Source organism: Malaclemys terrapin, chromosome 23 (genome assembly GCF_027887155.1).
Source record: "Malaclemys terrapin pileata isolate rMalTer1 chromosome 23, rMalTer1.hap1, whole genome shotgun sequence".
In the NCBI taxonomy this organism is placed as follows: domain Eukaryota; kingdom Metazoa; phylum Chordata; order Testudines; family Emydidae; genus Malaclemys; species Malaclemys terrapin.
Window position 1 is genome coordinate 9,543,800 of NC_071527.1, and position 27,896 is coordinate 9,571,695.

Consider the following 27,896-nt stretch of genomic DNA (forward strand, 5'->3'; position numbering starts at 1 on the left):
CAGCCTTTCCTGCTCATCACTTGGAGAAAGCAAACCTGGGACAGTGGCTTGTGTTGCAAATCAGAGCATTCACCTTGGCAGTAAGCCAGGAGCCAGCACTGAGCCAGCAGCACATTAGCATGCATTAGCATGTGCTCGCTGGTTGGCCGCTGGAATGGGTGTGCAGAGCCTGGGGGCAGGGCTGTGCTCCCCACACTGTGCATGTTGGCTCAGTTGCTCAAAGGATCATGCGCTGGGTGCAGGGCAGGGACTGGTGCCTGGTGTGGGGCTGGCTCTGGGGTTCCCACAGCCTGGTGCCAAAGCAGTTATTCGGGGCCCCAGGCAAATCTACCTGTCTGTCCCCACAGACACCCCAATCTATCTAACGGTTTTATCCTGCTGCCCACCAGCATAGTGTCTGTGTGCCTTCTATGTATGATCAATAGGAGCAGCCAAGTCCCTAGAAGACATCATGGCGTCTCTGGCTCCTCGGGCAGGGGTCAGAGCTCTGCTTGGGGTAGGGTGTTTGGTTTGATTTTTGGGGGGAGGGATGTTCCCCTGGAAACCCAGCCAATGAAATAACCTGGCTCTGAGAGAGCAGGGATGGGGGTGCAGGGCAAACAGGGAGCAGCAGGAGAACCCCCATGGAATGGCATTCACAGCTGGCTGCAGCAGGAGCCAGCCAGGGCACTACATGTGAAGGGACTGTAATTGGTGGACACCACAACGGGGGCCCGAGTCTGCGCAGAACCTGTGGGGGAGCAGCAGAGATGGGGCAGACGCTGTACAGAGGGGTCCCAGTGAGACACAAACTCATGAGCCTGGCCTGGAAACCAGCAAACTCCTGTTTGGCTCTAGAAGAGACTGGGAGGGCACCCTGGGTACAGGGCCTGAGGAGCCCTCTGCTGGACTATCCCCTCCTACCCAGGAGCCAAACAGGAACCACTATTGTTTTACTTTGAATCATAATTGTTTAAAGCCGCTGGCCCAAAGGGATTTCCCCTCCCTATCAGCTCTACTCCAATGCCCTTCGCTCAGCCACGGCTGAGTCATTGGTGGGACCCACCGGGCCTAGCGCTTACAGGGTCTGGCAAATGGAACCTGCGAATTGTAGTTTGCCTGGTGCACGACTAGTACTGTAGAGATCTGGTTACCCCAGCACCAGCGGCTGTAACAATGACCGTAGTATTGACCAGCAGCTTTCACACCTCTACAGCAAAAACACCTCTTTGTGAATCCACACCAGGGAGACTGAGGATTGGGAAATGTGACGAGCCAGCCCCTCGCTGCAGAGCTGGGACAGCCCAGCAAGGGGCTCCCACTGCATCCACATCTCAGCCCCTAGGATACAGGACCACATCATCACCTCCCAGAGTTCCAAATCCCAGCAAACTGACGCACCCCCTTCTCTCTTCATCCTTGACTAACAGCAGGCCCCACCCCCTCTCATCACCATCACTACCAGGGGGATATTGTCTCCAACCAAGCCCCTCCCTGGACTCACCTCTCCACTGGCTGAACCTTACAGTTTCAGTGCAATTCAAAGCTAATTCTTCTAGCATCAACTTTCAAATGGACATTGGGATTTGAGTGACACAGAGGCTCAAATAATGGATCCTGCTTCCCAACCTTTAACCTCCACCCTACCCCAACAGCTATGCCGGTGCCCCTCAGTCCCAACTCAGAGACGCCTGCTAACCCAGTCCTGGGCCGCCCACCTGCCATGCACATGGCTCTGCCAGTGCCCCTCGGTCCTGACCTGCAGCCCTGGGCTCCCTTCTCCACAACTCTGCCGTGCCCCTCCGTTGTGACCTATGTTCTCGAGCCCCTGGCAGATGAGCTGGGCTGATGTTGCACCTTTTTAGGGTCATGCTCCTGCTATCACTAGGTGACTGTGGGATCATGGGTTGCTGCTGGGAAGAATGGGACCCCAGCACATCAGGGAAGGCTCCCTCCTAAGGAGCTGGAGAAGCAGGGAGGAGCTGATGGCTCCATGTCTCTCCCATATCCCCAAGGCTTCCCCTTCCCTCTCCAGCCCTGCTACCTGCTCAAGAGCCAGAAGGCAGTGGGAGGAGCATGAAACAGGCTGTGACAGCCCTGGAGGGACCATGGGGGCTCATGAGCTGCAGGAATGTAGAGAGGGAGCAGCCAGCCTCTGATGCCCCCAGAGGGAAGGGAGCTCCCACCCTCCAGGCAGGGTCAGGATGGACCCGAGTAGAGTCAGAAGCCAGGGCAGCAAGAAGGAGGCTTCGTGGCAGGCAGGGCCTCTCCTCCCTCTGCACAGAGCTGCTCACCCCAGCACCCCCATGGCCATCTGGAGGTCTGGGTATGTTGGGCCTCAAGCAAAGCCCCAATCTAGCCCCACTCCAGCCTCTGGAGGGTCTGGAATGTGGAGCCAGGCCTGGGGCTGGGTCCAAACACTGCCCTGGGCCCATCTTGGGGGGGGGTGGGGTCATTTTCCTATCCCTCTGAGTGGGAGGGACTGGGGGAAACGGGCAGCTCCACTAACCCACCCTCTGCCAGTGGCCAGTCAAAATCCAGACCAAGAGAGAGATTTATTTTAGGAACCTCACATTCCTCACTGCAAAGCCCTTATGCAATAAGCAACCCTGAAATGCAGCCACCTCTGTGGTGGAGGATGACAGCACAGCAGCCTCCATGGGGATTTCTGGCCAACAACCTCATTTCGACCATGTTCTAGCAGAGCAGACCTGGACCTCTGTTGTTTTAAGCACACATGGAGCAAACGGTATGAACCACCTGGCATCTACACAGCGAGAAGGGAGGGCTCTCACCCCTGATGCTCTGGCACTCAGGCATCCTCTCCTGCACCAGCTCCTGAGAAGGACCGGCATCTGGGCAGGGAAAGCCCTGGCAGCTCAATTGAGGGGCCGTGGCCTGGCTGTGCCTGGGCTCAGCACCACTGGACTGGGAGGAAAATTTGGCTGAGGCATCATGGCTCCATTGCCCAGGCAGGAGACAAAGCCAACCCCAATAACTCCTCAACCCAGCAGGGAGATCCCACTCAGGCCCCTGGCTCTCCCAGCAAGCACCAGCTCCTCCCCCGCAATGAGTCACTGCCTTTGGCTTTCCTGGTCGATTTGCTCCTCACAGACCTTGGGAGACTCCTGATTTGAGTCTCTGTTGTGAATGTTCAGAACCAGGGGTCAAACTGGGAAAAAAGCTATCTGTTATGCCCCAGGCTTCGCCCACAAACTAGGCTCCATCCCCTCAAGATGCCCATGAGACCCTGCACAGGGCCATCCTTCCATAACATGATCGTCTTCCCCCTTCACCAGCTGCTTTGATCAGTAGTGAACAGTGCTGACATTTAAACCATCATCATTACTCTCCAGAGTCAACACCCTTGGGAAGGAACAGGGTCAGTTCACACAGTGTGACCGTACCAGGGTCTCTGTAGACTCAGACAGACAGTGCTGCATTGCTGACGCTCAGGTCACACTTCCGAGGGCATCTCGTAGCCATAAGGGCTAAAGACTTCATTCTGCTTTTGAGGAGAAGCTCGGGAAGGCAGCCCCCAGGAGAGTCTCACATCCCCCAAAAGTGCTGTGAATTGGCCTGGGATGGCCCTGGCACAGGATTCATCCACCCAAGGGGGCTGACCACTTGGAGCCGGACTCCCAGCATCACACCAGCTTCATCACCCACCCTGCCCTGTGTCCCTCGGCTGATGCTCTCAGACACTGTAGTTCCCAGCATGAACGCACAGTGCCTGGGAGGTTTGCACAGATGCATGCTGGTGCCTCAATGCATGAGGCTGGGTTACCTGGCTGACCCCATTGGGTGCCTGGCGGCCCACACAGCCCAGCCACAGCCACACACAGCACTCACTGAACACGCCCGCAGCACATATGCCCCCATGGTACGGCACAGACAGCAGCTCCAGATGTTTCCTATCAACCGACTGGACAGGCCCTGGATTATCCAGTGCTCCCCTCCCTGCTGCTCAGTAGGTCCTGCCCCTGCCTCATTCTGCCCAAGCCTAACCCCTCGCTCTGCCCAACCCCCTGCTTCCCTCCTCCTCTTCCTAAACAGCCTCCCAGTCCCCTGCTCCTGGAAAGCCTCCTACCTGCTGGCCCCCAACAGGCTGCCTCCTGACCCTCCCAACCCCCCGCCCATGGCCTGCTCCCCTCCAGCCCAAGAGAGGGACTTTGCAGCTCCCCTTGCTCGGCCAGCTGCCTCTGAACTGTGTGAGCTCAGGGGCTCCCTTGGGGTTAAAGAGGAGAGTTTAGGGAGCCAAGTGCCTCTCCCCACGCAGCCCAGTGTCGATTGCCTAGTGAGAAGTGACCTGTCTCAGCAACAAAACTCTGCAAAAGTGAATGAATGGATCATGGAAAGTGTGATGACAAGGACAATGCTCCAGCCTCCCCAGGGCCCCTGGCCAGGCCTTCGGCATCCAGCACCTTCCATTGCTGGCGGTTCCGCACTCTTGAAACTCTGAACCTTAGCGCTTTACAAACATCTATGATCCCTGCCTGTGAGATGTCACTGAACCCAATCTACAGACAGGGAAACTGAGGCATGGATAGGGGCTGGACTTGCCCAGCGTCACAGAGAGAATCAGTGGCCAAGCCAGAATTAGAACCCACAAGTCCTGGCTCACAGACCCTCCTGCTCTAACCCACTAGACCTTACTCCGCTCCCAAAGCTGGGACTAGAACCCAGGAGTCCTGCCTCCCATTCACTTCACTCAAGCCCACTAGACCTACTCAAAGGGGTGACTCGATCATAGTGTGTAGGTACCTACCTGGGGAACACATATTTGAAAATGGAATTCAGGGAAGTTCTACGCAGTAGTTCAGACTAGATGATCATTCCTCCCGGAAAGGACTCTCAGCCCAGACGGTGTGGAGGAGTTGGGAGGTGGAAGCTCCTGTTCCTAGCTCAGACAAAGCAGGTCTCCTACAGGATGGGTGAGGAAGGTGCCATTTCCACTGCTTCCCCCGGCCCTCCTCCCAGTGCATTACCCCCTGCATCAGTTTCACATTTATTTGCATATCCCCCAGCCTCCACTCCACCCCGGCTGCTGCTGGCGAGATGCTACAGCAGCTTCTCCGAGCCTCTCTGCAAATGAGCTGTGCAGCAGTGACACAGATGGCGCCTGACAGCGTTTAGCTCCTCTGGGAAGTGACAGCAAGACACTCGGTGCTGAGACGGCCCATGTTTCACAATCCCACATCTTTGACACCCCAGTATCATCCTGCTGGTGGAACACAGGCCACAAAGATGCAGTGCTGGGGCTCCTGTCCCCAGAACCAAGAGGAAAGCACATGAGCTTCAGCCCTGGAACCTATTAAGATGCTCGGCCCTGCACGAGGAGAGCCACTGGACTGCATGGAGTTCCTGTAAAAGAAAATCTCCACTCCATTCTCATGGAAGGCAGGACTGGAAGGTCCCAGGGTGGTAACTACCGCCCAGCTGGGCTCTGTGCTGCCTGCCTGCCTGTCTGGGACCAGCCTTTGCAACTCCTCAAATGAACAGCAGTTCTGGGGTCAGAGCAGTTCCCTCTGCACCACACCTCCTATCCCTTCCCAGGTGAGATAGCCCCAGCTGAGCATGGCCAACGCCAGGCGTCTCCAAATCGTGAGACTGGCTCAAAAATCATGTTTGTTTGTTTTTAAATTAATGACTGCTGGCTTCTGTTTTGTTGACTTCTGGTTCCAGAGCCTTTCACTTGTGCTTGGGTCACATTTTCAAGCTTTTCTCCACAACCAGGAGGGCCAGAAACTCATTGCTATTCTAGCCCTGGACTTTCCACACACAGTACTGCTAGTGCCCTCAATCCCAACCTGCAGCCCCTGCTATGCCACCCCAAGACTCCCCCCGTCAGCTCTGCTGGTGCCCCTCAGTCCTGACCCACAGCCCCCTGCTATCCCAGTCTGAGCTCTCCACACCCAGCGTTACTAATACACCCTAGTCCTCTCCTGACCTGGCCTTTGCCATTTCATTCCTGACGTCTCCCTTGACACACAATCCCACTGCTGTTCCAGCTCAAATGGGGACCGGCAGCCAAGGGACTGGGCCGCTGCTGCAAAGCAGTCACGTGAAGGCTGGCTGGTGCTAGGTTGATCTGATGCCATTAGCCCAGTGAACTGGGCCAGGGTTCAGGCCCCTACAGGTGGGCCCTCCGCCCCAGGGTGCTGACCCTGCCTGCACAGCAATGCCATGCCAGCCCCGCCTCTGCCACCAGCTCCACTCTGTGTCCGCCCAGAACTCCCAAGGGGGCTGGACCTTGTCACCGAGCCCCGAGCCCCCCCGCTCAGCATGTTGTTAGGACAGGATGGATTAAAAACGCGAGCCAGAGCCTCTGCCTCGTCCCCGGGGCCAAGGTCTCGCCCTGGATCCCTGCCAGCAAGAGCCAAAACGGAGCGAGCCCTGGAGTCTCAGCGAGGCAGGGGGCAGGGGTCGTGGGGGGAGGGGCGGAGCCACGTTCCGCACGTTACTATTCTAGACCCTGACCCTCGGCTCACCAGATGCCATTGCGCTGAGCTGGGCGCTGGCCCATGGCTGAGTCCAGCAGCGCGGGGCTGGCACGGGACAGCGAAGAGCCCGAGGCGTTCCCAGCCGGGCCGGGCCAGGTGCTGCTCCCCTCGGAGTCACTCGGGCGCTGCTGAGACCGGCCCTGGGGGAGCCCGGGGCTGCTGCACTGTGCGGGCTGCTGCGGAGCTTCCGTGAAACCCTCCCCCCGCTCTCCGGGCAGCCCGGGGGAGGGGGAGGCGCTGAGAACAGCCGGGTCGGACCGTCCGGCCCGGCTGAACCGCCGAAGGGAAGCACCAGTCATAGCTCACAGGCTGCGCTCGAGGGGAGCCTCCCTGGGGGGTAACACCCCCCCCCACACACACCCGGCACAACACTCCGGACAACACCCCGAGACAACCCACACCACCACACACCATCACACAGCCCCCCACCACACCCCAAACAACACATACTACCACACCGGGACAACACCCCAGACAACCCACACCATCACACAGCCCCCATTACACCTGGCACAACACCCCCTACTCGGCACTACACCTGACACAACACCCCAGACAAGCCACACCACCACACATCATCACACAGCCCACCAGCACACCCGGCACAACACCCCAGACAACCCCCAACATCACACAACCCCCATTACACTTGGCACAACACCCCCCCCCAACCGGCACAACACCCCAGACAACACCTCCCCTCTCCCCGCACAACACACCCTACCTGGCACAACACCCCAGACAACCCCCCCACCATACATCCTGCATGATACTCTGACCCCAGTGCCCCCCACCACACACACACCGTCCCACTACACATCGCGACTCAAACCCCAGATCCCTCCACGGCGGCCCCCTCCCGTGCCCCGCAGGTATGTGGGTCCTGGCGGGGCATCTCCTGCAGGCCGGGCAGGCTAGGGGTCCTTTCCCTGGCTCCGTCAGGCCGGTCCGAGTCTCCAGCCCTGTCCGGCTCCGCTGCCCCCCGCCCGGAAGCGCTGGCAGCCCCGGTCTCAGGAGGGTCCGTGCGCGCCCTGCCCGCTCTGCCGTGCCGCGCCCGGGAGCCCGCAGGGTCGCTCCCCGGGCGCATCGCCATGGAACCGGCCCCCGCAGAACAAAGCTCCGCTCCGGACCCACCTGCTCGGCTGCCTCCGGGTCCAGATGCGGCTCCAGCAGCGGGACGGTGAACTGGATCTTCCGGGGGCTGTTGGGCTCCATGGCCGGGGGCTCCAGCTCCGCTCTCCCAGAGACACCGGCAGGGAGAGAAGGACGCGCCCTGCGCTCGGCTCCCCTCCCTTCCCCGTGCCGCGCTGGCCCAGGTTGCCCCTGCCAGTCTTCGCTCAGTCCCGGTGCCTCCGCTCGGGGAGCTGGAGAAGCAGCCGGTGCCTATTGGCTGGTCTGGCGCGGGCCGCCGCCCCCTCCCCCGACACACACACACACACACACACACACACGCGCGCTTCCCGGAGCGTTAACCCTCCGCCTCCCAGCCAGCGGCAGCCACCCGAGGTGATGGGGCCCGCTCCTTACAATGGGTGGGGAACATGGTGCTGAGCGTCTCCGACTCGGACGCCCATCACCCGGGCGCGGGGCGCCCTGGCGCGGTGTAAGGAGCCTGGCGCGAGCAGACAGCGCAGACCCCGTCCCATGCTGGCGTGGGGGTGCAGGATGAGGCCCCCAGTTTCTACCCGGTTCATCGGACGCTTCTTATGATCTCGGGATACAGAACCCGCAAGCGATCGGCGGAGCCGGCGGCCTGGCAAAGTGAGGACCAGGGCCCGGCTGCGGTGCAAAAGCTGGGGGACAGCAACCCCAGAGCCTGGGGGACAGAGCCCCAGAGTCGGGGGAAAGCAGCTCCAGAACAGGGGGAACACCAGCCCCAGAACTGCCCTGAGGAGCCAGGTGCCATTTTCGGACACATACTTTAAACGCCATTTCGGGTGGAGCCAATGTCTTTCGCTGAAAATTTTCTCCAAAAGGTCAGATTTTGTTTGAAATTCCACCAAATTATTTAAAAAAGCAAAGCAAGGGCCAAATACCCCCCACACCAAAGCAAATGATGAACAGACGTTAGGTTGAACAAAACATTTCATTTAACCCAAAATAATTGGGGGGGGATGTTTTTGGTTTGGCCACCAAACCAAAACATCAATTATCCGTGACTCCCGCCAGCATCCTGGGACACCCCATCCAGGCCAGGCCAGTCTGTTCTCCTCCAGCTCCTGTGCAGCCCCTGTCACCATGGTGCCCTGCGCTGTCCAGTTACATGGCATGTGTGATTTCTCTCTCTCACCTCCTCCACAGGGGCAGAATTGTGTGTGTGGTGCCCCCCCCATACCCCTGCCCAAACCCCTCCCCCACAACCTCCTGCCCAAAGAGATGGCCTCTGCTGCCTGCCTATGAAGGGCTATTTCAGGCCCAGAGTGGTGCTGGAGGAATCCAGAGCCTCCTGTCTCACACACACCTGTGAGAGCATCTGGACATTGGAGGCATCACAGAGAGGGAGAGGGCATCTCTTGGGCTGGCAGTTCCCAAGCCATCATGGCCTTTTTGGGCCAACAGAGCCCTGGCTGTGTGAGCTGGCGGAGCGTCAGGGAGCAGAGAGTCATGGGCCGCAATTTGGGAAGTTAGGGTTAGATTCGTTCCCACATCCCTTTGAGTGAGCTTGTAAAGTGCTGCCTGGGTTTCAGTGGCTTTAATTCAGTTCCTGGGGCAGTGCCAGAGCTGGTGTACCCGGGCACAAGGCTAGTGAGGACCTGGAGCTTTGCTGCTTTACACCTGTTCAGCTGCTGGCCCCTTTTCTCACTGCGTGCAGGCAACATGTGCAGGGGGCTGGCTGGAACGTTCCTGGCTAACTGGGTTTTCACTGGAACGTGCTGTATGGCTGAAAGCATCATGAAGACGTCTCAGAGGCCTGCTCAGCCCAGGTCTGCCACTCTCTGCTGAGGACAGAGAGCAGAATTGAACCTGACTTTCCCAGCAGAAAACAGACATTCTGACACAGCCCTGGTGTCATTAAAATTTTGGGAAGGTTTGGGGTTTAGACCAATCTGGCCAGTGACAGCGCACGGTGCCACCCAGACAGGGCTCAGTCCTCTGGCCAGTGATGGCGCTCAGCGCTGCCCAGACAGGGCTCAGTCCTCCGGACAGCGCTCAGCGCTGCCCAGATGCGGCTCAGTCCTCCGCAGGAGTGGCTCTATGTTTTTTGCCGCCCCAAGCACGGCAGGCAGGTGGCTTTTGGCAGCGCGCCTGCAGGAGGTCCACCGGTCCCGTGGCTTCAGCATACCAGCCGCCAAATTGCCGCCGAAGCCGCGGGACCGGCGGATCTCCCGCAGGCATGTCGCCAAAGGCAGCCTGACTGCCGCCCTCACGGCGACCGGCAGGCTGCCCCCCGCAGCTTGCTGCCCCAGGCACGCGTTTGGTGCGCTGGTGCCTGGAGCCACCCCTGGTCCTCCGGCCACCTAAACCAAAATGGAACCAGATTGCTGGCATGGAAAATTAAAAAGGTTGTAGGGGAGTTTTTAAACTAAGGGCTGGGGGAACGGATGTGGAGGAGTACATGATTTGAACAGAGATATTCCTTAAGGGAATTCCTTTAAGGGGTTTCTCTATATCCTACTAAAGAGGAGAGAATACAAGAATATAAAGTACAGGAAGGAAATGAAGAGAAACAGTCAAATTAAATGAGTTCCGTTCAGTTACATCACATGAAGGCAGACAACTAAATATTGACAGATTTTGTAAGTGTTGTATACAAATACTAGAAGTCTAAATACTAAAATGGGCGAACTTGAGTACCTGGTTCTAAATGAGGATATTGATATAATAGGTATCACAGAAACTTGGTGGAACAATGATAATTATGGGGATATGGTAATACCAAGGTACAAAATATATAGGAATGACAGAGTAGGTCGTGCTGGTAGGGGAGTGGCACTATATGTGAAAGAAAGCATAGGGTCAAATAGAGTAAAAATCTTAAATGAATCAAACAGTAGCATAGAATCTCTATGGATAGAAATTCTAGGCTTGAATAATAAGAGAATAGCAGTAGGAATATAGTACCGACCACCTGATCAGGATGGTGACTGTGAGATGCTCAGGGAGATTAGAGAGGGTACAAAACCAGAAAACCCAATAATAATGAGGAATTTCAACTATCCCCCTATTGACTGGGATCAGGTCACTTCAGGATGGGATGCAAAGATAAAGTTTCTTGACACCATTAAATGACTGCTTCTTAGAGCAGCTAGTTCTGGAACCCACAAGTGGAGAGGCAATTCTTGATTTAGTCGTAAATGACACACAGGATCTGGGCCAAGAGGTGAATATAGCTGAACCACTCACTAAAGTGACCATAATGTAATTAAACATAACATCCTTGTGGGGGGGGGGGGGGGGGGAATAACAAAGAAACCCAACACAGTAGCATCTAACCATGGGCAACGGTTATCATAGGCTGGGGGAGGCTGTGCCTCCCCAAACAGCGAGGCGTGGCCCCACCCATGCTCCGCTCTCGGCTCCTCCCCCTCATGCCTCCGCTCAGTATGGCTCCAGTCTCCCAGGATGGCCCGGGCTTGGGCTGTGCAGCCTACCATCCTGGCGTTCCGGGCATAGGCACCAACTTTTCCCGGCACCGGTGGGTTCTCGCCCCCGGCCCTGCCCCCTTCCGCCCCCATTCTAAACCCTTCCCCAAAGTCCCCACCCCAACTCCACCTCCTCCCTGCTCCTACTGGACTCCTTCCCCAAATCCCCGCCCGGCCGTGCCTCTTCCCGGAGCGCACCATGTTCCCCCTACTCCTCCCTCCCTCCCAGTGCTTGCCGCCACGAAACATCTGTTTTGCAGCAGCAAGCGGTGAGAGCTAGGGGGAGAAGTGGGGACGCTCAGGGGAGGAGGCGGAAGTGAGCTGGGGTGGGGGGGCGGGGAGCTGCCGGTGGGTGCAGAGCACCCACCAATTTTTCCCTGGGGGTGCTCCAGCCCCGTAGCACCCACAGAGTCAGCGCCTATGGTTCCAGGGCTGCGGAGACTAGGGCTGCACTGCCCACCCTCCTGGAGCTCCGGGGCTGGGGAGATTGGAGTTGCACAGCTTGCCCTCCCGGCACTCCGGGGCTGGGGCGCTCTGGGGCTGGTTAGTGGGGGCTGCAGTGGGGGGGGGGGCTCTGGGGTCTGGCAGGGTGCATGGAAGGGGTGAGGCCTTGGGCAAAAGGGGCAGGGCTGGGGCTAGTCCCTCCAGCCAGCATGCCTCTAACCAGGGCCGGCTCTAACTTTTTTGCTGTCCCAAGCAGTAAAAAAAAGCGCTGCCCCGCTGCGCCCCCCCCCGCCCCGCCGAGCGCCACGCCCCGCCCCCCGCCGCCCTCCCCGCCGAGCGCCGCGCCGCCAGAGCGCCCCCCCCGTGGAATGCCACGCGGCACCGCGCTGCCCCCCGCCACCCCAAGATTGGCCACCCCTTACCAGGTGCTGCCCCAAGCATGTGCTTGGTTGCCTGGATCTGGCCCTGCATCTAACGGTAACAAAGGAACTACACAAAAACGAGAAAGCTAGTTAAACGGAAACTAAAAGGAACAGTCACAAGAGTGAAATGCCTGCAAGCTGCATGGAAACTATTTAAAACACTGTAGGGTGACCAGACCGCAAGGGTGAAAAATCGGGACAGGGAGTGGGAGGTAATAGGAGGCTATATAAGAAAAAGACCCAAAAATCAGGACTGTCCCTATAAAATCGGGACATCTGGTCACCCTAAAACACTGTAATAGAGGCAGAAAGAAAATGTATACCCCAAATAAAAAACAAATAGTAAGAGGACCAAAAAAATGCCACCATGGCTAAACAACAGAGTGAAAGAGGCCATTAGAGGCAAAAAGGCATGCTTTAAAAACTGGAAGTCAAATGCTACCGAAGAAAATAGAAAGGAGCACAAACTCTGGCACGTCGAAGTGTAAAAGCATAATTAGGCAGGGCCGGCCAAAAGAAAAGAACAACTACCATAAGACACGAAAACTAACAGCAATTTTTTTTTTTAAGTACCTCAGAAGCAGGAAGCCTGCCGAACAATCAGTGGGGCCCCTGGATGATTGAGGTGCTAAAGGAGCACGGAAAGAAGACAAGGCCGTTGCAGAGAAGCTAAATGAATTCTTTATATCTATCTTCCCTGCAGAGGATGTGAGGGAGATTTCCAGACCTGAGCCAGTCTTTTTAGATGACAGATCTGAGGAGCTGTCCCACATTGAGGTGGCAGTAGAGGAGGCTTTGGAACAAATTGATAAATTAAACAATAATAAGCCACGAGGGCCAGATGGCAGGGCTGTAAGTAGGGCGGGGTGAGAAGGGCAACCGCCCAGTGCGCAGAGCCAGCAGCGGTGCAAAAAAGGGGCAGTGCAACGGCAGCTCCCCTGCAGGTTTGGACCCAGCAGTGTCAGCCAGAGTCCATGAGTGCAGTTTGAGGGGGGTATTGCCCCCCAACAGATGCCCGGAGGCAGGAGCAGAGGAGGAAGTCAGGAGCTGCTTCTCCTGCCTCTGCAGCTGGCTGCTGCCTCCTGGGTCCTAGTGCTAGTGGTCTTCACCTTCTATGTGTGCTGGGCTGATGTCCCATCATGTTTTCTGTACAATGGTGAGTGGTGCCCATGGAGGGATAGGACAGGGAAAGGGGGTCGGTGGTGGGGGATATGGGGGAAAGGGGGAAGTGGCAGGGGGATGGGAGAGGGCAAGGGGAAGAGAAGGGATAGTGGAATGGGGCAGAGGGATGTGAGTGTGGGGGGAGAAAGGGGATGTGGGAGTGGGTAAGGGGGATGGGGAAGAGAAGGGGATAGGGGAATATGAGGGAAGCAGGAGCCCCACATGCAGCATCCCCTCAGCAGAAACAGCAGCTGGGGCTCCCCCATTAAGCCAGCCCATTCCCCCCATCACTGGCAGCCCATCTCCAGTAGATACCCCTGCCGCAGGTACCCCCTCCAGCACTCCTCAAATGCTCCCTCTATCTCCTCCTCCTTCCAGCAGTGTCCTCTATTTGAGAACTTGAAATTTGGTAACCCTAGGGGTTGCTCCATTCTCAAGGCCTTGGTTTCCGGAGCTGGCAGGAGCGAGTCTGCAGCTGCCTACTCCCAGCACGAGTGTGGGAGAGTGTACCGGCTGCAATGGCAGCTCCCTGGGCGGTAAGAGGGGTGTGACAGGGCTGCTGAGAGGCAGGTGCCCAAGGAGAATGAGTACCCCTGGCCCATCCACTTTTTGCCGCCCCTCCTCCCCCATTCCCCTGAGGCCCCGCCCCCCGGGCAGGCTGGCAGCTGGAGTCTGGGCAGCTCTGGGGAGCCGGAGACCCGCCACCTGCCCAGGGTGGGGGGGTCTGAGAGCAGCCCCCGGCTTGTGTCCCTGCCCCCCAGGCTTCCTGCCCAGGGCAGGTGGAGGGTCTGCGGCTCCTGAGAGCTGCCTGCACAGCTCTTACCATCACCAGGCTGCGGCTCCAAGGCCATGCCCCCTGGCCAGAGCCGAATTGGGATAAGAGCTGCGCTTGCAGCTATGGGGAGTCGTGGACCCTTCATTAGGGTTACCATATTTCAACAATCAAAAAAGAGGACGGGAGGAGCCCCGCCCTAGCCCTGCCCCTGTCCCTTCCACTCCCTCCCACTTCCTGCCCCCTCAGAACCCCCAACCCTCCCCCCCACTCCTTGTCCCCTGACTGCCCCCCAGGACTCCACCCCCTCCCTAAGCCTCCCTGCCTCTTGTCCCCTGACTGCCCCCTCCTGAGACCTTCCCCACATCCTAACTGGCCCCCTAGGAGCCTATCCCCTACCTGTCCCCTGACTGCCCCAACCCTTATCCACACCCCCACCCCCTGACAGCCCCCCCCAGAACTCCTGACCCATCTAAACCCCTCTGCTCCCTGTCCCCTGACTGCCCCCTCCTGGGACCCCTGCTCCTAACTGCCCTCCAGAACCCCACCCCCTACCTAAGCCTCCCTGTTCCTTATCCCCTAACTGCCCCTTCCTAAGACCCCTCTCCCTAACTGCCCCCCAGGACCCTACCTCCTACCTGTACCCTGACTGCCCAAAACCTTATCCCCTAGAAAGCCCCCCCCCGAACTCCCGACCCCCCCCCCGCTCCTTGTCCCCTGACTGCCCCCCTCCTGGGACCCCTGCTCCTAACTGCCCTCCAGAACCCCACCCCCTACCTAAGCCTCCCTGTTCCTTGTCCCCTAACTGCCCCCTCTGAGACCCCCCCACCTGTACCCTGACTGCCCAAAACCTTACACCCCCAACCCCCAGATAGCCCCCCCCGAACTCCTGACCCATCCACCCCTCCCCCCTGCTCCCTGTCTCTTAACTACCCCTCCCCCAGAACCTCCCTGCCACTTCTCTGGCCCCCGGCCCCCTTACTGTGCTGCAGAGCAGCGCGCTCGGAAGCGGGGGAGGGGAGCAGGGTCAGAGCTCCAGACAGCCCGCGATCTGTGAATGCAGGGAGGGAGGGGGAGGGAGGGAGAGGAGGGGGCTGGTCTCAAGTTTCAGGAGAGAGGAGGGGGGAAGTGAAGGAAGGGCTCTGGCTCTGGCTGCCGGAGCTCCGGCTGCTCTGTAAGCTGCGTGCACGCTCTGTATGGGGGGGGGGGGGGGGGGGGGAGGAGGGGAAGTCCGGACATTGACAAATTCCCCCCGGACGCTATTTTTAACTCAAAAAAGCCAGACATGTCCGGGGGAATCCGGACGAATGGTAACCCTACCCTTCATTTGCCCTGGGTGTGGGGAACCCAGGGGCGGAGCCTCAGGGGCAAGGGGGTGGGGCCACAGAGGGGCAGGGGCCCCTGCCTCCCCACCCCACTTTTGAGAAGATTCCGCTGCCCCTGCTCAGTCCTCTGGCCAGCAATGTTACTCGGCTGAGCAGCCATCCTCTGGCCAGCGATGGTGGTTGGCACTGCCCACACCGGGCTCAGTATCTCAAAAGTGGTCTGGGATTTGGGTGTCTCTGTTTTTGGGCACCCAGCTTGAGGTGCCCAAAGTCCATTTTGATGGCAATAATCACTCCTTATTGTTGACTCCTTGAGAGCAGAACCTGTCAGTGGGTGGGTGTGCTGGTTACATGTACCCGCAGATCATTCTATCTGGCAACAGAGCTGAGCCCAGTGCCCGGCCTGCTGCGTGAGTAGGGAATCCAAGTGCTGCCTCACTCTGCCTTTTTTTTGCTGCTGCCCCTCGAGGAGGGAGAGAAAAGCACCAGCATGGTTGAGTGGTCCACTGCCTCCATCTCCTCCAATGAGGGGGAGGGAGGGTAGCCCAGAAGGGACTTGCTCCTATTATGGATATTCCAGGCTACACTGCTGCTGTATCATGCAGGCTCACTGTATTATCACCCTTTTTCCTTGGGCTCCTTTTTGCGCCCTCCTTGTGGAAGTCCCATTTTCAGTAGCTAGTGTCTTCCTGTCCCCCTTAAGAATCCCTCCAGGGTTGACAGCAAGCCAGCACAGGCCTCTAGAAGTGCAGTCAGTCCCTGTAACACAGACATGGCCCCTGCAGTTGCCTCTCTGGCCTTGTCTGCAGAGACAGATAATAATAACCACCTTACACACGTCACTGAGAGATGCTCTGACTTGGACAAGGTCACACAGAGTTTTGTAGCAGAGCTAGGTATTGAACCTGGATTGAGGCAGTCCCAGCCCACCCCCAAGTCCCTCTTCCTCTTCAGACCCTTGCGGTAAGTAGCATCTTCTGGTTGTCTTTCCCTTGCCTACAGGCCCCCCCGCCCACTTTGCAGCCTCACAAGCTTTCCCATGCAGTGTAGTTTGAACTTTCATTCAAGTCCTGTAGTAGAAAGCTGCTGATTGCTGGCTGGTGGAGGCGGAGGCGGCGGGGAGGAGGAGGGGGGCTGCTTAACATGTGTCTCCCTGCATGTGAAAAGGGAACTTCTAACAATCAGCTCCGGGCTGTGCTGGTGCTCTCTCCCTGCTTTGATCCTCAGTGAGCATCAGCTGTGCCCGGAACCAGGCAAACAGCTGTGTGACGCTCCTCACCACAGGGAGGCCCTGGATGGCATCTTATTCATCACTCTAGATTGCACAACCCTTCCCATCTCTGCTGCTCCCAGCCAGGCCCTGCAGTGGGAGGACTCTCATCTCTGCCCAGGGAGGTGGGGAGGGGCTAGAGGGTCTCTTCTGCAATGGAAAGCAATTGTTTCCTCCCCGAACTGAACAAACGATCATAATAAGGCATATGTCATCGGCAGATCTCAAAGCACTTTACAAAGGAGGTCATATTATTTATCCCCATTTCACAGATGAGGAAACTGAGGCAGTACATTGCCCAAGGATACACAGCAAACCAGTTGCAGAACTGGGAATAGAATCCAGGTCTCTTGAGTCCAGTGCTCTATGCACTAGGTCACATTGCCACCCACAGGGGGTGAGCATGCTGCCTCTGCTTTGTGCCTGCCCCTACCAGACTAAGAGTAAGGGATTCAGCCAGCGTCCCTAGCTGGGCTCCTCCATTGCCCAGCCAGCACGCCGCTGAGAGTGGTGAGCGGGAGACAAGCCAACCCCATGTGTAGGAATAGTGGGAATAAAGATGGTCTTTCACATGCCAGAGTTTATACATTATCCTTGAATATTCCCAGCTCTGCCACTGATGCATTTGGGTGGCCTTGAGCCAGTCACTTTTTTGCCCAGTGCCTCAGTTTCTTTGTCTATACAGTGGGTTTAATGTAATAGTTTCATAGAGTTTAAGGCCAGAAGGGACCATTAGAGCCCTAGTTTGACCTCCTGTGTAGCACAAGCCATTACATTCCACCCAGTTATGCCTGTATGGAGCCCAATAACTTGGGTTAGGCTAAAGAATTTCAGTCCTCAGGAGATTAAACTGTTGCACGCACCAGGCAGAGAACAGGAGAATCCAATGTGCCACCACTGCCTGAGGCCCCTGCAATGGCAGGGAGTTGAAGAGATGGGATATGCCCAGACATTCGCTGCACCATGCTATGGAGAAAGGTGACCTCCCCCCTCCCCGGTCCCTGCCAATCTGACCTGGGTGAAAATTCCTTCCTCACCCCAAATCTGAACACTATCAGTGTGACCTTGAGCATATGAGGAAGACCAACCAGCCAGGCATCTAGACGGAGGATTGTCTGGATCAGCTCAGAGCACTGGTCCATTCCATCTGGTGCCCAGTCTCCAGCTGGGGCCAATCCCTGATACTTCGGACTGAGGAAGATGAAAACAAAAACCTAACTCTAGAATACATCTGACCAGTTGTGTATGGAAAAGAAATTCCTTCCTGCCCCCTGGAGGAGACTGGCTGAATCTCTGAAGCATGAGATTGGATTGTAGTGAGGGTCTTGAGTGTTGCAAACATGTTGAGGGAAATGCAGACAAACAATCTAGTTCTCCCCATAGCCCATGAAGTGTTGTATTAATTTAGATGGAATTAGGGTGACCAGATGTCATGATGTTATAGGTACAGCCCCGATTTTTGGGTCTTTTTCTTATATAGGCTCCTATTATCCCCCACTTCCTATCCTGATTTTTCACATTTGCTGTCTGGTCACCCTAGATGGAATCTATGGGCCCAAAAAGCAGGGCTGGCTCCAGGGTTTTGGCCGCTCCAAGCAGCCCAAAAAAAAAAAAAAAAAAAAAAAATCTGCGGCGGCAATTCGGCGGACGGTCCCTCACTCCCACTCGGAGTGAAGGACCTCCCGCCGAATTGCCGCCGAATACCTGGATGTGCCACCCCTCTCTGGAGCGGCCGCCCCAAGCACCTGCTTGCCAGGCTGGTGCCTGGAACCGGCCCCGCCAAAGAGTCAAAGGTGTTAATATAACCCCGTCACTGTTCAATGTTCAAGAGTGTTAAACAAGGTTCAGGGGTTGGTATACAGAGACCTCAGCCTGCTCAGTGCCATGGCAAACACACCATTTTGAATCCTTTTAACCTTTTACCAAAGCTACAGAAAAGAAAGAAAAACAGTGAAAGCCTTTGAAATATGCAGTATTAATAAGCTTTTCATTGTAACAACATCCCTTGTTACTTTTCTAATTAGCTGTAGAGAGTTTTTAAAGGAAAAATAAAACTTTTGTCTGACAGTCTCTTAAATGGTATCAAAGAGGGTAATAACTGTCCTTTTGGGGGAAAAGAGAAGAAATAAGTTGAGCTGGGCTGGAGCTGTCATTGCTGCTGTTGTTCAAGTCCAATCCTGGTTCCTACAACACAAACACACGCAAAAGGGGGAGAGAAAAGAACAGCAAAGATAGAAAATGCAGCTTCTGTCTCTGAAGTTGTCTTTCATTTGCAACCTCACTGCTGGAAAAACCCACGTCCAGCACATGGTCTTATCAGCTGTTCTGAGATCTGGCAAACCTGCACTAGCATCAGCCTGTTTAGGACACTGCTTTCAGCTGCCTTTGGTCACAGGCTCACAGCAGTGTTGCAAAATCTGCAGTCTTGGTGGCTAAGCCAGACTCTTATTAGACAGACAAAATGGAGAAAAAAAGAAGTAAGGGCGGGGAGGGGAAGAAAAAGGACATATTTGGGGAGTTGGGAGGAGACAAAGTGTCACATCCCAGGTGGTGTTTGGGAGTCAGCTGGAGCTAGTGAAGGTGGTCATGTCATCTGGCTCTGGCCCTCTGTCCCAGTCTGATCAGAACATCTCTCAGGATCAGGATGACAAAGGTGCAGGGTCCCAGGAGATGAGGGGCAGCCGTGATGGTGCAGCTCACTCCAGCTGCCAATTTTTCTCCCAGTCTCTTTCTTTCAGGACCCAAAAGGGAGTGATGAGTGGAATAGCCCATCCCTTCATCACTTGGGCCACCAATTAGGCCTAATTTCTGACACACCAATTTTGGTTAATTGATTTCTGTCTGGTCCTCTACTCCTCGTCTTTGCCAGTCATAATCTTAACACAGTCCATGAGTTATATCAGGAGGCCTTTTTGTTTGTACTAATGCAGTCTGTCATCTTGTTTTTGCACCTTTTCCCAATAAATAGTTGTTGTTACAGGTTATTGTGACATGCCATGAATGTTCACTCACTTCTCACAGCTGAACTCACAGTTAGAGCAAATTTGTAGGGGATTCACAGACTCCAAGGCCCTGCTAAATTATCCATAATGCAAAGTAATGTGCAGAGATAACAGGTGCTCAATGACTACAATATGAGCAGAATACAAATGCCTACACACCTAAGAAAGATAGATCCAATTCCCGCTGAGATAGATAGACAGATGGATAGATAGATTAGATGTGTATGGGGATAGATAGAAGATGTTTTGTAGGGTTTAATTCATTAGTGTGCTGTAAGATCCTTGTATGGGGGCGACTATAGAAGGGCAAAGGTTTATGATCAACATTTTCAAACTCAGACATCTAAATCCACTATTGGGAGCCTAAATAAATGGCTTGTTTTTTAAAGGTGCTGAGCAGCACCCACCGCTCCTATTGCCTTCGGTGGGGGTTGAGGGTGCAGATCAGGTGTAAATCAGACTAGTGTTTCAGACGCATAGATCAGGATTTCAGTCTAAGTTCAGACACCCACGTTAGAAAACTTTCATCAAGATTTTCAGATTTGAGCTCCACCAACAGTAGCCCCCCAGGGCAACAGAGATTGGGTTCCAATTAAAGTATCTAACTGCAGCTTTTCAGCTTAAGAGGTGCAGAAGACCTGCAATGGATAAATGACTGCCTCCTGCTATTCTCCAGATGTCTGGGGCTCTGGCAGGGGACTGGAAATTCAGCCAGAATCCTCCAAATAGATCTAGCAGCAACTGGTGGCAACTGAAAAAGTGTCACAGTGGAAATGAACCATCACTCTTTCTTCTTTATTATTCGTAGCACCTCCAGACCCCAGCATGGGTACAATGTGCTAGGGGTTGCACACATACATACTGGAAGGTCCCTGGCCCAGAGACTTGTCTGAAGAAGCAGAAGAAGCACCAGGTATTGAGGGTGATGTTAAAGACTGATGAAAGAAGATCAGTATCTGAACTGAATGCTTTGTCTCCTGCACCGCTCCATTGTAATCACCAGAGCAGGGCTGATTTCCACCAGCCCGGGATCTGTCCCAGATATAACAATGGACAAATCCAAGGATAACTCTATCGCCAAAAAAATGACACTTGAATGTCAGATTCTTTACCCACATGCTATAAAGTGCATAAACACTGGGACAGCTCCTCTGCTGGTGTAAACGTGTGCAGCTCCCTTCATTTCATGGACCTGCTGATTTGTACCACCTGAGGCTCTGGCCCTGTCAATCTTCCTGTGACAGAACTGAGGATGCCCGCTAAGACCTGTGCAATGGCTACTAAAGGATGGAGCGCTGGGTGAGGTGTTAAGGGGAAGAGTCAGAGGTAGAGGGGTCAGATTCCAGGTAAAGCGGGGTTTGTGTCCCCCATGAACGGGCTGGGATCACTTGGTTCCACTACAGTTCACAGGCTCATGTTCTTTGCTATGCATGAGTGTACAGGGGACCTCCAGGGATCTGTAGATCCATCGGTGAGCCCCAGGGCATCAGGAGTTTTAGGATGTTGTGATAAATGAAGGTGTGTGGGGGGGTAGCTCCCTTTTATGGATACCCAGCCAGCCAGTTAGCTATAAAATTCCTCTTAGTAGCTGTTCTCTACTTGCTTTTACCTGTAAAGGCTTAACAAGTCCACAGGTAAAAGGAAAGGAGTGGGCACCTGACCAAAAGAGCGATTGGGAGGGCTAGAACTTCTTAAAATTGGGGGGGGAAATTCCCTTTGTCTGTGTGTTGTGGTTCTCTGAGAGAGGAGACAGAGCAGTACAGGGCTGAAGCTATGCTGTAAAAAGCTTTAAAACCAAGTATGAAAAAGCATCAAATCATAGCTCAACCCTATTTTTCTGAAACCCCAAATATGTAAGTAATCAAGGAATGTTTAGAAAGACACAATTAGGGTTATTTCTTTTATTTCTTATTGGCTTGTGGACTCCTTTGTGCTAACCCCAGATGCTTTTTATTTTGCTTGTAGCCTTTAAGCTGGACCTCAAGGTTATTCTTGATGTTTAAATTTTGTAAATGAGTTTTTTAAATCTAGCAAAAGCCTAAGTTCCAGATGTATTTTCCTTCTTTTTGTTTTTAATAAAATTTACTTTTTTTAAGAACAGGATTGGAATTTTGGTGTCCTAAGAGGTTTGTGCACATGTTGTTTAATTAGTTGGTGGCAACAGATGATTTCCATTGTTTTTCTTTCTCAGCTTTTCTCAAAGGGGGGTGAAAGGGCTTGAGGGTACCCTACAAGAAGAAATTCTCAAGTGCACTTTTCTGGTTTCAGAAGGGTTTTAGCATTTGCGTGGTGGCAGCATCTACCCATCCAAGGTCAGAGAGAAACTGTAACCTTGGGAGTTTAATACAAGCCTGGAGTGGCCAGTATTAATTTTTAGAATCCTTGCGAGCCCCCACCTTCTGCACTCGAAGTGCTAGAGTGGGGGATCTGCCTTGACAGATGTCATTGGATTTGTCCATTGCCGTGCATAGTTCCCCAGTTGTGTAAATCAGCCCCACACCAGTGAAATCCATCTCCCCAGGCAGTTCTATTTGGTATCTGTCAGCAGCGGTTCTCCTGTTTCCAAAGTTCCCAGCCATTCAGTCAGGAAGCAGAAACAGAACTACATGGCTTAGGTGACCGATCACACAACACGAATAGCGAATGTTCGAAGCAGGCGGTTTGCGATTGACCCACAGTCAGGCTGAAGATTGAGCATCCAAACCATTTGGCAAATACTGACACGGAATAACCCTGATCCCTGGCTTTGGCTTTTGGCCTTTGCACACCCCCGATCCCAAGGTCCCTGGTGTCTATAGAGCAACCCCAGGGCTGTTCTAACCAAGCCCATCTTGTAACAGCAGCACACTCTCCTGCCCCGGCACACCCCCAGCTAAACTAATCTGTGATTCTGGGAGCCCCTCAATACCAATTGGTAGAGGGCCCCTTATACTGTAACTCACATCTGGCCTGACATCCTTATTACCCCAACACACTGTTGTCATAATCTGTAGTTAAAGGTGTCATACAAGGTATTCTATATAAACTTGTGACATGCTGGTCCCAAAAATCATTGTGTGATGTACGTTTGGGGTGTCTACCAAGAATTGCAGATGTGTGCTGGACATATGTTCTTAAAATGTGTTTGGCAGGCTGTGACGTTCCCCTCTGGTGTTATCTGGACCGGTGATCTGCTAGGCCACTCCAATCCTTGACTCTGGGAGCCAGCCTTACCCTGCTGTGCTGTGAGAACCCCCACTCCGGGGCTGTTCATGCACAGCCTCTGGCATGTAACTGCTCCCAGCTACTTGTGACCGAATGACACCAGCCTATATCTCTGGTCCCAGACACAACTCTAGGAACCTCTGTCTTGTGTGTCCAGTTATGCCCGCTGGACACTGCCAGCGTGTATAAGTTTGTCAATTTAACAAAGAAATTGATATGTACCAAGGGGAGTCTCTGACACACTTCAAACCAAACGCACTGCTTCAGGTAGAATAAACAAACAAATTTATTAACTATAAAGATACATTTAAGTGATTATAAGTCAAAGCACAAGTCAGATTTAGTCAAATGAAATAAAAGCAAAACACATTCTAAGCTGATCTTAACATTTTTAATGTCCTTACAAACTTAGATGTTTCTCACCACAGGCTGGCTGGTTACTTTTCAGTCAGGCTCTCCCCTTTGATCAGCGTTTTAGTCGCTTGGTGGTGGCAGTGTCTGTAGATGTAGGCAGAAGAGAGAGAGCATTTTATCCCTTTTATCATGTCCTTTCTTTCCTCTTGGCTTTGCCCCCCCCCCTTCAGAGTCAGGTGAGCACTACCTCATCGCAGTCCCAAACTGACCAAAGGAAGGGGGTGACTCCCTCAAGGGCCTAACAGATTCTTTTGTTGCTGCCTAAGGCCTTGGCTACACTTGCAGATGTACAGCGCTGTGAGTTAAACCTGACTTCATGCAGCTGAGTAGGGAGAGCGCTGCAGCCTGTCCACACTGACAGCTGCCCAGCGCCCTATCGTGGCCACATTTGCGGCAATTGCAGCGCTATTGGGAGCGGTGCATTATGGGCAGCTATCCCACAGAGCACCTTTTCCCATTCTGGCGCCGTGGGTTGTGGGAAGGGGGCGTGGGTGTGGGGGATTCTGGGTCCTGTCCCAATGCCCCGTGATGCATCGCTTCGCATCCCGGAAATCCCTTTGTTTCCGTCCACCTTTGGCGCCATCTTTCAACGGTTTCTGTGCAGCGTGATCTGTCTGCGGGAAATGGAGTCCAAATTGCTGAGGCATATGCTGATGAGTCTCGCCAGCACGTCACGTTTGGCTATTGAACTATTCCTTAAGATCCAAAGTGACAGTGAGAGTGAGGGTGAGGATTCCGACAATGCTATCGAGACGCGTAACGTGTATGACACGAAATTGCTTGTGGCATTCACGGACATGCTTAGCACCGTGGAACGCCGCTTTTGGGTTCGGGAAACAAGCACCGAGTGGTGGGATCACATCGTCATGGAAGTCTGGGATGAGGAGCAGTGGCTGCAGAATTTTCGGATGAGAAAAGCCACTTTCATGGGACTGTGTGAGGAGCTTGCCCCCACCCTGCGGCGCAAGGACACGAGATTGAGAGCTGCCCTGCCAGTGGAGAAGCGGGCGGCTATTGCAATCTGGAAGCTGGCAACTCCAGACAGCTACCGGTCAGTCGCAAACCAGTTTGGAGTGGGAAAGTCGACCGTCGGAATCGTGTTGATGCAAGTTTGCAAGGCCATTAATCGCATCCTACTCAGAAGAACCGTGACTCTGGGTAACGTTCAAGAAATAGTGGATGGCTTTGCACAAATGGGGTTCCCTAACTGTGGAGGGGCGATAGATGGGACGCACATTCCTATTCTGGCACCACCCCACCTAGGATCCGAGTACGTTAATTGGAAGGGGTATTTCTCTATGGTTCTCCAGGTGCTTGTGGATCACCGTGGGCGTTTCATTGACATTAACACAGGCTGGCCTGGAAAGGTGCATGACGCACGCATCTTTCGGAACACTTGGCTGTTCAGGAAGATGCAGGCCGGGACTTTTTCCCGAGCGGAAGATCATGGTAGGGGAAGTTGAAATGCCCATTGTGATCCTTGGAGATCCCGCTTACCCGTTAATGCCGTGGCTCATGAAACCCTACACAGGGAGCCTTGACAGCAGCAAGGAATGGTTCAACTACAGGCTGAGCCGGTGCCGAATGACTGTGGAGCGTGCCTTTGGCTGTTTAAAGGGCCACTGGCGATCTCTGTACGGGAAGCTGGACTTGGCCGAAAGCAGCATCCCCGCAGTTATATCCGTGTGCTGTGCCCTCCATAATATTTGTGAAGGGAGGGGTTAAAGCTTCACTCAAGCATGGACCTCCGAGGTTCAACACCTGGAGGCTGAATTTGCACAGCCAGAGAGTAGGGCTATTACAGGGTCCCAGCACGGGGCTGCAAGGATTAGGGATGCCTTGAGGGAGCAATTTGAGGCTGAAAACCAGCAGTGATATCTGGTGCTCTGCACAGGAGTGAAGTGCAGTAGTTCCAATCTTTAGGAATCAGTGTCTGCTCAGCAGACAAGCAGACTTGCAGTGCCTGTTTAGTTCCTGGGCTAAGGAGTCTTTTACTTTATGCAATAATAAAGAATATTTTCAAAGCCAAAGAGTCCATTTATTGAAAAGAAACAAGGGGGTGGAGTGGGGAACAGTGCAATCACAGATTCGCGTATGTCCTGTCTGGTGTGCTGTGCAGTGAGTGCTGCACTTCAGGGCAGCTATACTGCATGGTGATGGGGGTTGAGTGCAGAGGGTAAGGGTCGTGGTCTTCAGGGTTGGGTGGTGAAGATACTGGTGTTGGAGGCAGCGGGTGGCGTGAAGAACATGGAAGTTGGGGAAAGTGGGTTGGAGGTGACAGTGGGGCACAACGGAAAGAGTTTTGGGACAAGGGCTGTAGGGGGGGTGGCGTTTGCGTTTGCGGTACTGCTCCTCTTTCTGCATGGCTACCAGCTCCTGGATAGCATCTGCTTGGCGCTCCAGGATGCTGATGAGCCTATCAGTGCTTTGCTGCCGGTGCGCGGTGCTTTGCCGCCGGTTCACTGCGTTTTCCTGGCGGACCCTGCTTTCTCTCTCCCTCCAGTCCTGTGCCTTCTCATTCTCTTTAATAGATTGCCGCATCACTTCTTGCAGCATGTCTTCTTTGCTTTTTCACGGTCTCTTCCTGAGTCTTTGCAGTCTCTGAGCAGGCGATAAGAGGGATGGCTGAGGTCTCAAGGTTGATGCAGCTGTATAGGCAAAACGTAACATTTAACAGAGGCAGCATTGTTTATACCAGACAGAGTAATGATTCCTCCCGCACTTAAGGAGTAGAAAACACACAGGGTCTACACAATAGCATAATTTTCCCATCCGAAACAGAGCACACATATCCCACGGGAGCCTCAAAATGGTGAGTAATGGGGACTGATTGTTTCAGGGCTGCACTGTCCTCTGGGTTGCTGTGCCTCGGGGAGAGCCAACAGCTTCAGGGGGCACCTACACTGAACACTGTCCCAACATTTTCCACAGGAGTTTGTCCTGGACGATGTCTTGCTGCTGAGGGTGACCTGGGAAGCAAGGGAGGGTCTTCTACTGCAATGCGGCTTCCGCCCTGGCCCATATGCAGCTTGCCTGTGTGCAGCAATGGTCCCCCCGCCCCTCGCGGCACAGTGGCGCGGACACGTTAGCCTGGCTGGGACAAGGACCACGGTGGCTCTCCCTATAAACCTGCGCAAGCGCATTGCACACGTTCTGGATGAGACATTCGAAGAGATTACCGAGGCTGATTACCGCGATGTGATAAACCACATCAATGCACTATTCCACATCTAGGCATGAATGCTTAACCCTCCTCTCCCAAAGAGCCCACACCGAAAAAATTCCTTCCCGAAAAAAAAAAAAACGCTTACCGGGAACCTGCTCTTCTGTTTGTCTTCTACTAAGTACCGGCCGCTGTGACTGGTTACCATCCTCCTGGCTCGAGAAGAGCTCCTGGCTGCATGGCTCCAGGGATTCCGGGGTGTCTCCATCCGGCCCACCACCATCACTCCCGTTTTCCTCCTCCTCCTCCTCCTCTTCCTCCTCTCCCCCCCCACACCGGCTCTGAAGTGTCCATGGTGGTGCTTGGAGTGGAGGTGGGGTTAACCCCAAGTATCGCATCCAGCTCCTTGTAGAATCTGCAGGTCGCGGGAGGGGGGGAGGCACCCGAGTGGCCATTTGCGCCGTGGGCTTTGCGGTAGGCACTCCGCAGCTCCTTGACTTTAATCCTGCACTGCAGGGCGTCCCGGTCATGGCCCCTTTCCATCATGTCCTTTGATACCTTCCCGAAGGTATCATAATTCCTACGGCTGGAGCGCAGCTGGGACTGGACAGCTTCCTCCCCCCAAACACTGATGAGGTCCAGCAACTCGCCATTGCTCCATGCTGGGGCTCGCTTGGCGCGTGGAGGCATGGTCACCTGGAAAGATTTGCTGATAGCACTCCACACCATGCTGGGCTGAGCAAACAGGAAGGGGATTTTTAAAATTCCCGGGGAATGTAAAGAGTTGGTCACATGGTTGGTTACCTGAGGCCAGGGCAGTAGAGTTTGAACTGATGACCAGAGAGGCTAGAACAGGCATTGTGGGATACTGTCGAATAATTCTGGAGGCCATTGACAGCGCATTGGATGGCCACACTGGCGCCGCAGCGCTGCAGTGGCAGCGCTGCACTCGCTATTCCTCTCGGAGAGGTGGAGTACATGCAGCGCTGCAACCAAGGAGATACAGCGCTGCAAATGCCTTGCCAGTGTGGACGGGGAGTGAGTTACAGCGCTGGGGGCGGCTATACAGCGCTGCAACTCGCAAGTGTAGCCAAGGCCTAAGTCAGTGTCCATTGTTCTTGTGAGGCTGGCTGGGTTTGTCCCATGGATGCCCTGACGAGGTGTGAACTGCCTCTCTGTTCTTGGAGAGTTTTTGTCTGGGCTTGCTTTAAGCCATGAGGATACATTTTCAGCCTCATAACTATATACATGAAATTATAACCTATAACCTTCCTATAACAATTACTATAACATCACTATAACAACCATGCTCAGTGCATTATGAGCCTTCCAAAGACACCCGACATGACAAACTTTGCATTGGATACCACACAATCATTTTATAAAGATGAACATGGGGGTGTAGGTTGTTCCCCTGAGGTACAGAGCGTCACACAGGCAGCGCATAAGCAGATTATGACAACAGTGCTGCAGCAGCATCGATTTAGCTGGTCTGGTTAAGACACGATAAACTGATGGGCAAGTACCCTCCCGTCAACGTAATTATCCACTTCAATGAAAGGCGGAAGCTATGTCAACAGGACAGAGTCTCCCGCAGACATAGCACGGTGTAGACACTGTATTAAGTCAATGTAAGTTATGTCGCTAAGGTGGT

The 27,896-nt window shown here is 54.3% G+C and overlaps 1 protein-coding gene across 2 annotated transcripts in view; it reads right to left on the minus strand.

The window, feature by feature from the left end:
* PPP1R1A (protein phosphatase 1 regulatory inhibitor subunit 1A) overlaps positions 1-7,860 on the minus strand; it is a 76,303-nt gene extending 68,443 nt beyond the window's left edge. Inside the window, exon 1 of one of the 2 annotated variants that reach the window (XM_054013210.1) lies at positions 7,617-7,860. In XM_054013210.1, coding sequence (XP_053869185.1) covers positions 7,617-7,697 — 81 coding nt within the window. In that variant the 5' untranslated portion in view covers positions 7,698-7,860. The remainder of the gene's footprint in view (positions 1-7,616) is intronic. The other variant, XM_054013209.1, reaches the window with a different exon arrangement.
* Positions 7,861-27,896: the final 20,036 nt, after the last annotated feature.